Below are 15,085 nucleotides of genomic sequence, written 5' to 3' on the forward strand. Positions count from 1 at the left end.
GAATCAGTAGGAACAGCTAAACGCTGCAGGGAGAGTGTAGCGTGAGTTTGTGCGTGTTGTTTTCCTGACTAAACTAGTTTAGCATAGCCTCGCAGAACACACAGTTGTGTTTTGTTTTGCTTCGGAAACTAAACAGACAGACAGACCGTTGTCTCCACCGAAAACATTATATTTCCCACAATTTAAGCTTCTGCATTTTCCAAATGCACTAGTATTATTCAAACGTATTGTTCGGTTTGTAAGCCTCGTACCGAACGGTTTAATACGAATACGTGATGTTACACCCTAAGAAACAAATAACCGTAGCTGTGGCGCCATCATGAGGTTATTAGTTGGTAAGACAGCAGTGAAGGCCCAGGTATAAAATGCACGGTCCGCCACTGCTGTAGAGTGTATGTGCACCTTATCAGTGAAAACACTGTGATCTCTGCTCTGTAGATAAAGCTCATATAAATGACTCCCCATCTGTCACTGTATTGTTCTGCTGCTCCTTAGAAAGACTTTTGAATTCTACGGAGTAGAAAGAGAAGGCAGGAGAGGCTGGGAGAAAGAGAGGACAATCGGAGAGAGCACAGGATTAACAGAGGCATGGAAGAAAGGCAAGATATATACCACAATCTCATCTATCAAACTGTACAGACAAACTTGGCAAAAACTAATTTAAATAAAGGTGGTGTGGGTTGTGTCGTTGAGGTCACACCGAAGGATATATATTTCTTCATAAATGCTAAATGTTGATGATATGTTTATATAGAAAGACGTCTTCTATGTTTTGCTCCAGGACGAGGCCGCAGTCTAACCGTCAAGGTGTGGACACAGGACAAAAGACAGACCTTTATCTGGGCTGTTTAACAAAACAACAGCTGATAATGATATCTGCGGCTGTTGGAATTGTCATCCTGGTGATTATCATTACTGTCACAGCCGTGCTCACCACAAAGTCAGGTACACACAAGTCGTCATATATGATTCATTGAAGTGTAATTTTGGCCATTTAGTCATGATAAACCATTAGACACGTGTTGTTTATCCAAGCTTATTAAGACAATGTACATATCTGGTACCTGATTCAGTTACATAATCATGTATAGTAGTAAAAGTAGAAATGTGGCCTGTCTGTGACCCAGAGCAGGCGTTTGCAAAAAGAGGTTACAACTAGTAGTTTTGTTGGCTTAAGCTAACCAAGCAGTTGTGTTGCCTAATTCTAACTAAGTCGTTTTCGCTGCCTAAATATAACCAAGTAGTTTTGTTACATATACCTAAGCATAACAAAGTCATTTTATTGCCTCAACATAAGAGAGTCGTTTTGTTGTCTAAACATATCCACGTAGTTCAGTTTCACAATGTTAACCATGTGTTTAAAACTGTGACCGCTTCACAGCGTTAAATAGTATGGTCATACAAAAGGACAAGTAGAGATATTATGTAAAGAGTTGTTGAAGAGTCAGTCACCTATGTCCAGAAGAATGCAATTGCTTTGAGTTTGGAGGGAGTGGTATATGCACTATATGAGTGAGTTTCAACTGTATAACTCCATCCATATTGTGTCCGGGCAGACTAAACTACAACAGCAGCTGTGCGCACAATATCACATAATAACTTTATAATGCCATGATCCAAAGTTTTATTTGATAAGAGCGGTCAAAGTTCTTGTGATAACACACACTATTTAGTGTAGTGGGATAATGCACCATACATATATTTATCCCCAAGCAATAATTCTCTTGGGCTTCATATTTACAATGGGTATTACAGAAAGATAACTGAACCCCATCTGTAGTGTAGTTTTAATAATTTAAAGGGCCATAGCTACCACTAGGGCACTGAGCACTGAGGCCATGTCCTCTGTAGTTTTTCTTTAAAACAACATTAACACATTAATGTCTTCTTTGCAAGTCTGTTACTTTCGGAGGTTTCCTAAAAAAAACAGAGGTGTAATCTGGTATTGATTATAGGAAAAATAAAGACAATATGCTAAATCTGCTTTTTTAGTCAGAGTTTAGAGACTGTACTGTATTATATTGGGTGGGGAGGGGGATGATGATTATGTTACACTTATAATATTATTATATCCCAGTAATATTTATGGTTCTCTATCTGATATTCAGAGCTTTAGCAGCAAACAACTATTTGCAATGTAAAAACATAGTGGAGTAATGTCATGAATTAAGCAACTCTCCCTCTGTATGTGTTGCTTCTCTGTGCTTTGTTGACATAGCCTGGCCAGCCTCTCCTGCCTTTTGGTGCCTGTGTGCACGCCCCTCTGGCTCGCTAATGATAACCGCTGATACCGCCATCACAACCCACAGCATAGTTGCAGAAGCGCAGCGCTCAGCTGTAAAATCAGGCTTTGTGGCTTTGATAGGGTGTCCGGGGTCTTCCCTTGGGGAAAATCTTTTATAAGCAAGCTCTATGTTGATGCTTTTTAATGCAATCTGGCATCTCATTTACATTCAAAGTCTTAATCATTGAACATTTTAAATATGTTTATGAATTGCGATGTTAAAAATACTGTTAGATTAGAGTTGGAAAAACATTTATGAAATGGATTTAAGTTAACAATGGTGGAAGTACATTTACTCAAGTTCTGTACTTTAGTACTTGCACTTGAGTATTTTAATTTAATGCTACTTTCCTCCTCTTCTCCAACATTTTACTTTTCACTCCATCTGACAGCTTTAGTTACTTTACAGATTCTAATTCAGATAGTTAATAATTAAATAAATTAAAATGAAAATTATAATCCAATCCAAGTCCGAGTACTTCTTCCACCACTGTATATTTACATTACTGAAATATTAAAAGGGTTTCCTTTCACACACAACATTTCCAGATACAGACCCTGCAGGAGAGCGCTTGCACTGTTTACCTCTCTATCTGTTGCTGTCTGTCTGTCTGTCTCTCTCAAAAGTGTGTTCGCAAGACAGAGTTTTCACCTAAAGTGAAATTAGTAGTCTACTGTTTTAGTTCGTTCTGGAGCCATGTCGCAACTTAAAGTAGCCTGATGTTATGCAACATGAGGTTTGTAAAATAAAACGGCACCTACACATACTCACACACAGTGGGCTTAGAGACCTGAGTTTACTTCGGGAGTCAGTTCTATTCTATGTAGACTATGGCACATTCACACACATTACGTTTTTGAGCATCACAGCATTTAAAATCATATTCACGACAGAGCTTTGGACTGCCCCAACCAGATTTCAACCCTGGTAGCGCCCACCCTCGGGTTCCCGACCCCCAGGTAAATACTGTTAGCTCTGTCAGCACTGTTGTCGTTGTTTCCATTGCTTTCACTGTTACGCAGCTTAAATGTTAAGTGGAGTAATACATTTCACATACACACCAAACTGCACAATAGGTTGAATCCAAATTTGCCAAAATAATGGCAAACATAACAAAAGGATGAATCCCATTCACCAACTATTACAGTTATTTCACATTTATTATTTAACTTTCACATTTACATGACGCATTTACATTTTCTTTGCTGTGCTTCTGCTTTCTGTTATAATAGAATAAAGAGAAGGTAAGAGTTGCTATAGGATAATAACAAATGACCTGCTCTCCGGAGATATAAAGTGAACTTACTTAAGACCCTCACCAAAAATTTGGACCACCATACCATCAGCGAAAAGAAAGAAAATACATAACCCTCTCCCTCTTCTCCTTTTTGTATGAATGATGTAAAGTCCCATGTTTTTACAGTCTTACACTTACACATGTGCCTGTGTTTGGCTTGCTATCCAATCAGGTTCCTCAGTTTCTCCTCCCTCGTTTTCTACTGGTGGAGACATGCTGGACTTCCTGGTTCAGTCAGGTGATATCAGCAAACCTGACGGTCTATTGGCTACCTGGTTTCACAGAGCTAATAGCAAGGAGGAAATGAACAAAGCTCTCACAAGTAAACTCAGATACACACACAAATTGCATTTGTTTTTGATGATGGTGTTTGTCCCTGAGGTATACATACTGTACTGTACAATATAACATTACGTTCCATTAAATAGATAACTGTTACCCCTACGCTCTTCCTCTCAGGTGATGCTATGATCCTGGAGTCTGATATCACTCTGGAGGGTTATGGAACACCCGGTCAGAAGCCAGTCCCCATCATGGCCCACCCTCCTCATATCTATAGTGACAACACTCTGGACCAATGGTTGGATGCTGTGCTGGCCTCTAGAAAAGGTAATGTAGAGCAGGACAGGTGTGTCTTTATCTGTACGTCTGTGTCCATCTGATGATATTAAGAAGTAAAACAGGTTTCAATGTTCTGTGTCTTCCTGCAGGCATGAAGTTGGACTTTAAGTCTCTGAGCTCAGTGGGTTTGTCATTGGACCTGCTGATTCAAAAGAATAGTAGCAGAGGAATAAACAGACCTGTGTGGCTTAATGCAGACATCCTCCAAGGTCCCAATGCACCAGCATTCCTGCCTCCAGTCAATGGAACCAGGTGAAAAGGCCTGATCTTTAGATGTTTTGTCCATCAGTTCTTTGCTAATCACTAGCTTATATTGTACATTTATTAGTGCCACATGGTAAATTAGAAGCACAGTATCAACAAAGATGGGTTTAGATAGATAGATAGATATATAGATAGGTACTTTATTAATCCCGCAAGGGGAATTGTTTTTGCTACAGCAGCATTCATAGGTACAGGTAAAGCAAAGCAATAAAAATAGCAGAGTAAAAAATATTAAATATAAAAATGCACAATATATACAATAAAATAGAAAAATATTAAATTAACTAACTAAACAATAGTGCAAACATGCATTTAACAAACAACAGTGTGTGATTGATTTGGCCAGAGGTGATTTATTATAAAGTTTTATTGCAGTGGGCAGGAATGTTCTCCTGTATCTGTCCTTGTGACGGCGGAGCTGGATTAGTCTGTTGGAGGAAGTGCTCCGCTGTCCCTGCAGCAGTGGCGGGCCGTCAGGGCCAGCAAGGCCTTCTCTGCTGGCCTAAACAGAATCACAAAGTTACAGCTATTTTATAGTTTAATAATTTTTCATAAATACACTACATCTATTGTAATTTATAAAAATATTTTTCCCATTATCTTATTTTCTCATTACACAGCTACTGTGTTCCTCAGTTGCTCTGCTTCCAGTGCAGCTTGTTTTAAGTAGAGCTTTTATCCAATCAGATTTCACCTCTGTGTCTCTAGGTAGAAGAGAGGCCCCAGGCCTGCAGACTCACCAGTGAATCCATGTGCAGTGTGAATGGGGATGATATTGTTGATTGTCATAGTGTTCAACCAATCAGATATTTAGTTTGACATGTTGGGCGTATTCTTTGATGTGTCAGAGCTGCTAGCTGGCCTACAAGTACGTCAGCATTAACGTGCAGCTGGCTCAGCATTAACGTGTGCTGTGATTGGTCAGTGGGCTAGTGTGACTGTTTTGACGCTGAAGCAGCTAATTTGTATTAGTAGTAACAGTTCAATTTGAAAAATATGTATGACGTTATGACATTTTTAGCATTTTGCTTGGTGTAGATTCTTTTTTTTTTTACCTAGCTTTGTTTTTTTAACACTCAATGGCTGAAGGAGGAGAAACGGATTTCTGGAGAAGGACATTTCAGGAAAAGCTGGACAGGGTCGGTCAACCCTACAGCTAGCAGCCCTGAACCAGCATGGAAAAGGATTTGTACAAACGGTATTTCAGCGTCGGAGAAGCGTTGCACATTTTATGGCTGGGAATGTGTTTTATTTGCAACTGAGCGTTTTGGTGTTTGGAGCTGTTTGGAGCTACGCTACGCTAACATTTCAGGTGCTTTTGAAAACTTTTGGAGAGACCCGAGTGGATCTACAACTCAACGAACACGTTCACAGGAGGACATGTGACTGAAACTGAACTGAACCGATGTTCTGAACTGAACCGATGTTCTGTACAACCGCGTCATTAAACTCTTTGTAATCAAAGAAAGGAGGATGGACTTTGTCTTTAAGTGAACAGCAGCTTTGGTAAGTGAAGTGCTTTTATTTTTTTACATCTGCAGTACTACTGTGTTCATTTGTCTATCATGTTGATTTTATTATACGATTGATATTGTTCCCTCTAATGTGAATATTTGAATGGCTCGTGCTCTTTAGTGTGCGGTGGAATACTGTTTTAGTGCTGCAGTGTTGCTGGATTGATGTGTCATGCTTTGTTGTCATATAAATATATGTGACTGGTTCTTGTGAGTTTGTTCTTCTCATTGTGTTAATTACATTGATTTTGATGATATGCATTGTCCGTTAATGACGAAGCATCCCGTCATCGCGGAGTTAGGGTTGGATATGTGATTCTCTGTTTGGGCTGTATTCTTTTACGAAGCATGAATTATGGTCTGGAGAAATGGGGATTGTGTGGTGACTGCTTTAGACCTGTTTGAATCAGTAGAGAACAGCTAAACGCTGCGGGGAGAGTGTAGCGTGTTTGCTGCTATTGTTTTCTGCTAAGCTAGTTTAGCGTCGCGTGTATAATGTTTTTCTTCCGGGGTCGGAGTGTCAGACAGCTGTCTGTTACGTCATGTGGGTTGCCAGTTTGAGCAAAGTCCACCGAAAACATTATATTTCCCACAATTTAAGCTTCCGCATTTTCCAAACGCACTAGTATTATTCAAACGTATTGTTCGGTTTGTAAGCCTCGTACCGAACAGTTTAATACGAATACGTGTATTGTTACACCCCTAGAAACAAATAATAACCGTAGCTGTGGCATCATAATGAGATTATTAGGAGATGGAACTGTAGTCGGACAGCACTGAAGGCCCAGGTATAAAATGCACGGCCCGCCACTGCCCTGCAGAAGGTGGTGGAGAGGGTGCTCCAGGTTATCTAATATTGTTGAGGCTGAAGCTTCTGGAGGAATCGCAAGGCCGCTGCTGTGTTTACTTCTTTCTGCGCAGGCGCATCATAAAGTAACTCGATCCGGTCCAAATTCAAAACAGTATTTAATTAAACAATGACGACTGTAAACTGATGATGACAATTACAATCTATAATACACTATCGATAGTATGCATCTCGAGAGCAGAGACCACGTGCAACTCCCCTCACAGGCCCGACCAAGTCGGGTCCTGCAAAGCGAACTACCATGGCCTGGCGCACGTCCTCGCAAACAGTCCTTTTATGTCCTTTGATGGTCGTAAAGTGTCCGAAATCTGTCGTAAAACACAAAGGCCGTCTTCTGGGGTCAGTGATTGGCTTCCAATCGCTCTGACGCCTCCTTCATCGATCCACTGCTCATCTCAATGGCTGGACTCCTTGTGACATCACCTCTGACATCACCTCTGACCTGCCCTCTGTCCTGCGGCCGCATGGTGTTACCCAGGAGTCCTCTCTGTTGTTTTATGGCAGTCTGCTTCCTCATCAGTTGTCTCCGGTTCTCCTCCCCCTCTGTTGGTCATTTGTCCAGCACCTCTGTGTCCCCTTTGATGTCCCCTTTGATGTCTCCGAACAGCCTTGCCTTGAATTCCTTAACTTTCCCTGATGGCTATTCTTCAGTGTTTAAATCCTCCAGTGTTTATGCATTCATGATTTCAATACATTCAATATGTCAATATACTGTAACATATAATATCCTTCATGTAAACATATTACAAACATAATTCATTCTTCAGTAAATATTTTGTGACTATCATATTTTACCTTTAATTATTGTGACACCTCTATTCACCACTAAGGATGTTATAAATTCTACTAAATAATGCTTTTAATTCTTAAATTCTCCACAATATGGATATTAGTTTCTTCAGTGTTCTTCTCTCCACCACCTTTTCCAGACCGTCTTGTTTGCAGCCAATGATGGAGCCAGCCTTCTTAACCAGTTGGTTAAGTCTGTTGGTGTCTCCGGCTCCAATGATGAATAGATTTGAGAAGATACAATGAAAAAATGCCACAGCAAATAAAATCATGACGCAATATGCAAGAATATATAGTTACAGGAAAAACAACATAAACTGGGTATCACATGTCCATTAACTCACTGCCCCATCACTACATACAGTACATTGCTCTCCTCTCTTTTCATCCTTCCTTTCCAGATTTCTACAGCTGATTCAGGAGAAGTTTCCAAATGTGACCGTGTCTCCGGGATGGAGGGTATTACTATTCACCTACTGATTAAGAATCACGTTATACCTACTATAGGGTAGGTTTTAGACAAGCTAGTAATTTAAGTCAGGTGGTCTTTGGTCCAGAGCTGAAGTCAAAGATAGCAGTTATGCAGCTTTTTAGAAATAGTGAGCTCATGAGTCCTACAGGCATCTACTATGAGGCATTTAGCTCTAAGCACTGCTGCGCTTAACATCAGCATGCTAACATGCTAACATTAGCATTGCTAATATTGTGATGTCTAGAAAGTGCTGTATAATGTTTGCCATGTTGACCATTTTAGATTAGGGTGTTAGTATGCTAACATTTATTAATTAGCACTAAACACAAGTGCAGCTGAGGCTGATGGGAATGTCATTAGATTTGTAGGTATTTGGTCATAAACCAAAGTATCTTTCTGAGGTGGCAATCTGAATCACTTGTAAGGGCCTGATCTCTGTCCATCCCACTGTTGTAGGGCCCGCTCTCTCTGGGGGCCCCCCCCGCCCCAATTGCACTGTCTATATTTGCGTCTTTGTGCCAGGACATTCTTTAAGGATAGCAACGTTGTCACTCCGTTTCCAGGGAAGAATCCAATGATTATTACTGTCCCATGATACTGCTAGCTCAGTCCTGTTTTAGTCAGAATGATTGTGATTCACAGCTGACATTGCATTGTTTCTGACAGGTAGTCTATCTTCCACCACCTTTGATCGCAACTTACACCAGGTCCATGGTAGTAAACATGTACGATATGATCCAAGATGTCCCCCAAAAGGTAAGCTAAAAGACTTACAAAAATAATATATGTGGAGAGAAAAAAAATATTGGAAAAGTGTCTGAATTAATCTTAGACCCTTGTCAGATGAGAAAGTCGCACTGCGAGATTCATCCACAAGTCCACACGAAAGAGCGGGAATAGAAAATGACGACTGGGTTAGCCACTTGGCTGCTAATTAGCTAGCTCAGTTGCTAACTACTTGCTGACTGTTATCCTTGTTGCATCTCTTCTGTGGAAAGGTTTATAGTCCGCTAGAGCAGGGTCATGTGTAATATTGGCTGAAGCTAATATAATAGCTTGCTCCTTTTTGCCTCAAAGCTCAGCACTTTCAAAAAGGCTTGTTCAAAGGCACACATTTGCATCTCAAAGTTGATCAAAGTTTACCTCTACTTGAAAACATGAATTTGCAGAAATTCCATTGACTTAAAATCATTTTTGCACCAAGATATTACAGTTTTAAATGCTGGTGTGACCGGGCCTTTATGTGATCGACAGGGCTCTGTTGATTGATATATTGGCATAATTACCATGCTGCATTTTAATGATGATTCACCAGATCCTTCAGCTGGAAACAGACAGGGTTTTAAAATCTGCAATAAAACATAAAGAATAGTTTGTGTCTTTAGGTGACGTTCCCAGTCCATGCCCTGTTGGTTCGCAGTGGCTGGCAGCACATCAGCTGGCTCCTCAGCCAGTCACCACGGTAACACAACCAACCTCCACCTGTATTATATAATGAGGGAAACTCAATCATTTGATTATAAGAATGACCCACCCCTCTGTCTGTTCTAATCCACGAAATATCATGACTGTGACTGTGATTTAGTTCATTTTTTTGTGTTCAGTTACAAACTTTGTGACACGGAGACTGTTTTGGTGTTGTGATTTGGTTTTCAGGTTCAGCCTGACATTGTGGCAGGGTGAAGCTCACCCAACAATCAGTGACCTGCTGTTCGTTCGTGAGAACTGCTACCCTGCCAGAGTCTACTACGATATATATGAACCAACGCTGTCTGCATTCCAACAGGCTGCAAGTAAGAAACAGTGAGCAAGTTTACAACCAAAGTGGTTTGTTACAAATATAAATCAATAAACCTGGAAACATTTTGTCTTGCAAAATGTAGGAAAGAATTTACAATTTATCATTTATTGCTGAATATCTTTTGCAAAATAAAAATGCTAAAACTATATTTGAGCCTAACCTAAAGCTAAACAAAAAAATACAAGACATAGCTGACATCTGACAATCTCGTAAAAATGAGGCATAAAAGCCGGTACTGATCCTGCACTGCTCTACTGGACACTGAAATTGTAGAACAATTATTTGGGAATCAAAATTGTGGAGCAAGAAAATACTTATTATATTTTGTTAGCTATGAACAACTACAGCTGTTGTGAGGCCTTGATGTACTTATGGAAGCAAAAAAATTCTGCCATTGATATTTGTTGAAATTCTATGAAATATAACTATTACTGAATACTTAATGTTGAAATGACTGTGCATCCAACTGAACTTATAGCACTGACATATTTACCATGAAAACCATCCATTTTAATTTATGTGGTATGAATTACCCTTTGAATTTTTCAGGTCATTTTAAGTTTTTGAAAAACCTTTTTTTGGTGTGGTTCCTAAATTCCGAGGCCAGGGTTTTCAATCTCTAATCTGAACTTTTCTCTGACAGAACTTAACCTGATAGGACAGAGGTCTTATCAGTTCCAGGTAGCCTGGAAGTTCAAGTTCAAATGTTTTATCTTTCATACATTTGAGCAACTAGATTTTTTGACTTGACTTGAATTTCTAGATCCAAAAATAACCACTTGACTGTCAAGAACTTGTGTATAGTGTTTTGCATATTGGACAATTGTTACTAGCGTACATTTAATTGCAAGGTTAGAAATGACTTGCTATTTACTTATTGATGTATTCCTTCTGGTTACAGGGCAGCAGGGCCTTCTGAGGAGATTCTATCCTGGAGGAGACCTGATGGACTTCCTCTACCCAACTCAAAACTCAGACAACAACTTCCTGTCCACTGTCACCCTACGCAACAGCCTGGCAGTCCGTTGGTTCAGAGTCACTGATCGGCCCTCCCTGTTGGCTCAGCTTTCAGGTAGAGGCATTCACTTTCATCATTGTCTGTTTTCACTCAATGAGTAAATGATGAGGCTGTCTGGCTAAAGCATTTTCTCAATCATCAGTAACTGTTTCTCTCCCTGTCTGAGGACAGGGCATGTCGTGCGCTCTACAGATCGTTAAGCCCTCTGAGGCAAATTTTAGTTTTTGGGCTAAACAAATACATTTAAAATAACTAAGCTTCAAAGCGTTTGATGTGTGGGATTTGTAAAAATCCCTTACTTTGGACCCGTGTGGTGGTAGTATCAAGCACGGCAACACAGAAGCTTCTGACAGTTATTTTAGGTCATGTAATGTAATATAACATACGTAAAATAACAAACCATTCACATGTGTCTAGAAATGCATGGACAACGCCATATGTACCACTTATCTAAGGTTGCGCGCTGCAATGACAATGATGTGTGGTCATTTAGCAGTAAGCCTCACTGGATGAACCAAACAAAGTAACAACAAAGATTAATGGATTTGTCTGTCAGTTTGGCTGACCTTTCAACCGGATGTTGTGACGTTCTACAGAAAGGGTGAAGCAAGTCAAATAGTCTGTGGGACAGAGCAAAGCTCTGGGTAGCACTAAAATGATTACATTCTCTATATATTTATATATGGAGAAGAAGCCGTCACACTATGAAAAATAGGTGTTCAGGAACGCTTGTGCATCACAACAGTGTCGCTCTCTTTTGAGCCGCCTTCTGCACGTCGACATGACAACAATTTATTTGAGGGGGCAAAAAACGCAGCATTTGAACGTCACCTTAGCATCGCAAAAGCTATAATCCAATCATGGTGAATAAAATGTATGAACTTGGTGTTTAAAGTCATGATGTCTCAGATTTAATGTGTAATCACAGCTCTTAATAGAATAATGCAATGCAGCAACTTTTTACATTGTTGTTGACACAGAAATGGAAAGTTGTTCAGTCAGGACATGTTGATAGTGTAAACCGAAGAACACTGTTCGTCTTTTTGAATCATAAAGTCACTGTGACAGTAATAAAGCATTAATCCTGTTCACCTTTACTGTCCTGTTTATAACATCCGCGTGTACCCAGGTGGTGATGGTGGTATGTTGGTGGTTCATGTGGCCTCTGACAGTAACCGACCTGCAGTGCCTCTGGTAGAGGGTTCTGGAAAGAGCTCAGAGGCCTTCACACTGCAGGTACAATAATCTTTCTTTTTTGTCTTTTGAAGAATATAAGATTGAGACATTTCAGTTGGGCCCTAATAACTGACTAACAGTTCCCTCCTTCCCTGAGACAACAGTATGAACTTGTTTTACAGCTGAGTGTAAAAGCACGTCACTCTGGGCTGTCAGTAGCTTTTGCTTTAGATTGCCAACATAGTGGCCCCTTCTAGAAATGACAAATTGCTCTCGAGACATCCACCTAAATCAGTTTGTGGATCCATCTGAGGAAAGGAATGAGCCAAGAAGCTGGTAAAAATAATGATTTCTTTTATATCTACAACTTCTAGTTTAAATATGTCTTCAGGAAATTTTAGAAGCCGGCAAGTGACATTAACATCTAAACACTCTCTGTGGCACAACGATCCATGGTCCATGATCCACATGTCTCATTAAGCTCAAATGACTCCTTTTCCAGATTTGAATCTCAGAGCAAAAGCTGAGCTGTCGTCTTGACATTGACATAAATAAGGCCTTATATGTGCACGTGTTTGCAGGACGTCCTGCTGCTACTCGGACAGAGAGCCGATGTCCCCTTTGGTGTTCTCCTGCGGGTCCACACTCAGCAGCTTCTGGAAGCTTCTCTGAAACTGCTGCACTCGGCCTACAGTAGAGAACAGCTCTACAGACCGGTCTGGGTCAGCATGCAGACTTCACAGAGCGCTGACGACACCAAGGTAAGGAGCTTCCTGTCTGAACCAACATGGGTTTCTGATACACTATTACTGAGCTTCAATTTCTTTTTTTTCCAGTAGTCTAATTATTAAGATAAAGAGTGTAAAAGCTGTGTTAGAAGTGTCTTAAATAATTGCAATTATTAAAATGATGATAGTAGTCTGATATCATGTAGTTTTCGCAACAGTTTTCCCGTTCATTCATATTATTCATGTTTCTTAATGTATTGACTGATTGTCTGATCTTTTCTTTTTTTGTTCGATAAAGCACGTTGCGCTGTGTTTTGTGTATGAAAGTCCTTTATAAATAAAGTTCATTATTATTATTGTTACAATTATAGTTATTGTTGTTCGTATTATAGAATTATCAATGCAGCCATTGGTTGGAAAACCAATTAGCAGAGTTCTCTATTCCATCTGTGTTAATGTTTTGTCAGCGTTTCATTGCGTCCCAGTGTTCCCCACAATAGACAGAATAGTTCGGAGGGCTGGAGGGTGTCGGACTGGTCTACGAGGGAACAAACTGGACCTGGACACTAGTACGCTAGATGAACAGACTCTTAGTACTGTTGGAATTGTTTAGAACTTTATTTTTCTTTATTATTGTTTTATATACGTAGATCATGATAATGTAATACTAACAAGAGTTGATGCAGACTTGAGTTTCAGTTTGACAGATAACACAACCCAGGCAGGTTCAAAAGTCTGCTAATGATCCCAATTAGGATTTCTGTACTGTAGTGAAATGGAAACCAATGGCTGACTGACAGCAGGAAAAAAGCGCATTAAATCTATTTAACTGCACAGCTGGAAACATGTATATGTACATGGTTTTCAGTTCATCAGTCATTCACCTGATTGTAGTTCAGTGTGTTTTTAAGGGGCCTCTGTTCCACTGCAGTGCAGCAGTGATGATCCTCCATTGTTCCCTCCTCCTCTCTCTTCCAGGAGTTTGTATCCACAGTAGAGAGGCTGTTTCCTTACGTCACCCTCGTCCTGACAGAGCCTCTGATCCCAGTGACCGGCTTATCTCAGAGGGTGGCTCTACATCTGAGCGCAGCATCACTGCCAAGCGGACAGGAGGGGCATGACTCTCTAATAGGAATGATGGACAGATATGACCTCATAGTGGAGGAGGACACAAAAAGTACAGATGGAGCTTTCTCGGTCTTCAAGGGACTCATGAGCCAGCGTGCAGGGAGAGCAAACACAAACCTGTATGTGATATCTGATGAAGCCTAACTGAGGAGGGATATGACCAACCCAGAATAACAGCACTTAAATATGCGTGTTACCTCTTAATTCTAAAGGGAAAATTCTGTAGTCTTTGAAACTGGACCTGTATTGAGCGAGGACGTGGTAGCTGCAGACGCTGAACGGGCTGTAATGTAATGCTTCTGGCAATTTCTCACCGTCAATGTTCATCCACTAAAAGTGCTTGTTGTTGCCACTGAGGCTCAGGCTCATTGCTATTAGAAGTGTCTGACAACGTTAGAGGAGTGCTGGTGTTGAGTTTGTTGTGTTGGAGTACAGAAAGCGTAGCTAAGTTTTTTTCTTAAAGATGTTCAATGTCGTGGCTGAATGTTAAGCTGATTTCAACAATGTTCCGACAAGAGTCTGGATCAAGCGAAAGATGATGCCACCAAACCATACAACCTCATGCCTTAACTCTATCTTGCTTATAAGAGAATAAATCAAACTTTGGACCTCAACTTTTTTCTTATTATTTGTTTTTCTTTACACACTCACAGAGCTGGCAGTATGGCTGTACACTAATGATATCACCACTGTGGTCCCAACTGAAATGTCTGTCAATGTATTTTGTACAGAAAACCACAGCGCCCAGAGGATGACTTACTGACTTTGGAAAGAAATGCTTGATACTTAATACTTAATGCCAAGTTTTCAAGTTGATTGTATGGAAAAGGAGTAATGTACTGACCAAACAAACAAACAAATTCCATGACAATCACTCTATAACCTTTTAACCACACCGATAGTGGGGCACTGAGGATGATGTTTTGTGGTCACCAAGAGACCCAATACTACTGACTGATGATCTCCTGACTTTTCTCTCCAGCACCCACAGATCACTTGAGGCTTTTAGTGAAATGTCTTGACAACCTCTGGCTGGATTGCCAAGACATTTTGTACAGACATTCATGTTCCCCACAGGATTAATTGGGACAAATTTGGTGATCTCTTGACTTTTCCCCTAGCTC

General features: G+C 40.3%; 1 protein-coding gene across 1 annotated transcript; it reads left to right on the plus strand.

Moving 5' to 3' along the window:
• Window positions 1–489: 489 nt before the first annotated feature.
• fam151a (family with sequence similarity 151 member A) lies at window positions 490–14,575 on the plus strand. The gene is made up of 13 exons (XM_079172476.1): window positions 490–599; window positions 782–945; window positions 3,755–3,904; window positions 4,042–4,191; window positions 4,293–4,455; window positions 8,040–8,097; window positions 8,777–8,866; window positions 9,496–9,572; window positions 9,767–9,903; window positions 10,813–10,983; window positions 12,059–12,165; window positions 12,687–12,866; window positions 13,812–14,575. Exons 1-13 carry the CDS (start codon window positions 589–591, stop codon window positions 14,103–14,105), a joined length of 1,752 nt encoding a protein of 583 aa, XP_079028602.1. The 5' UTR covers window positions 490–588; the 3' UTR covers window positions 14,106–14,575.
• Window positions 14,576–15,085: the final 510 nt, after the last annotated feature.

This window comes from Pholis gunnellus (assembly GCF_910591455.1).
Source record: "Pholis gunnellus genome assembly, chromosome: 14".
NCBI classification, from domain to species: Eukaryota; Metazoa; Chordata; class Actinopteri; order Perciformes; family Pholidae; genus Pholis; species Pholis gunnellus.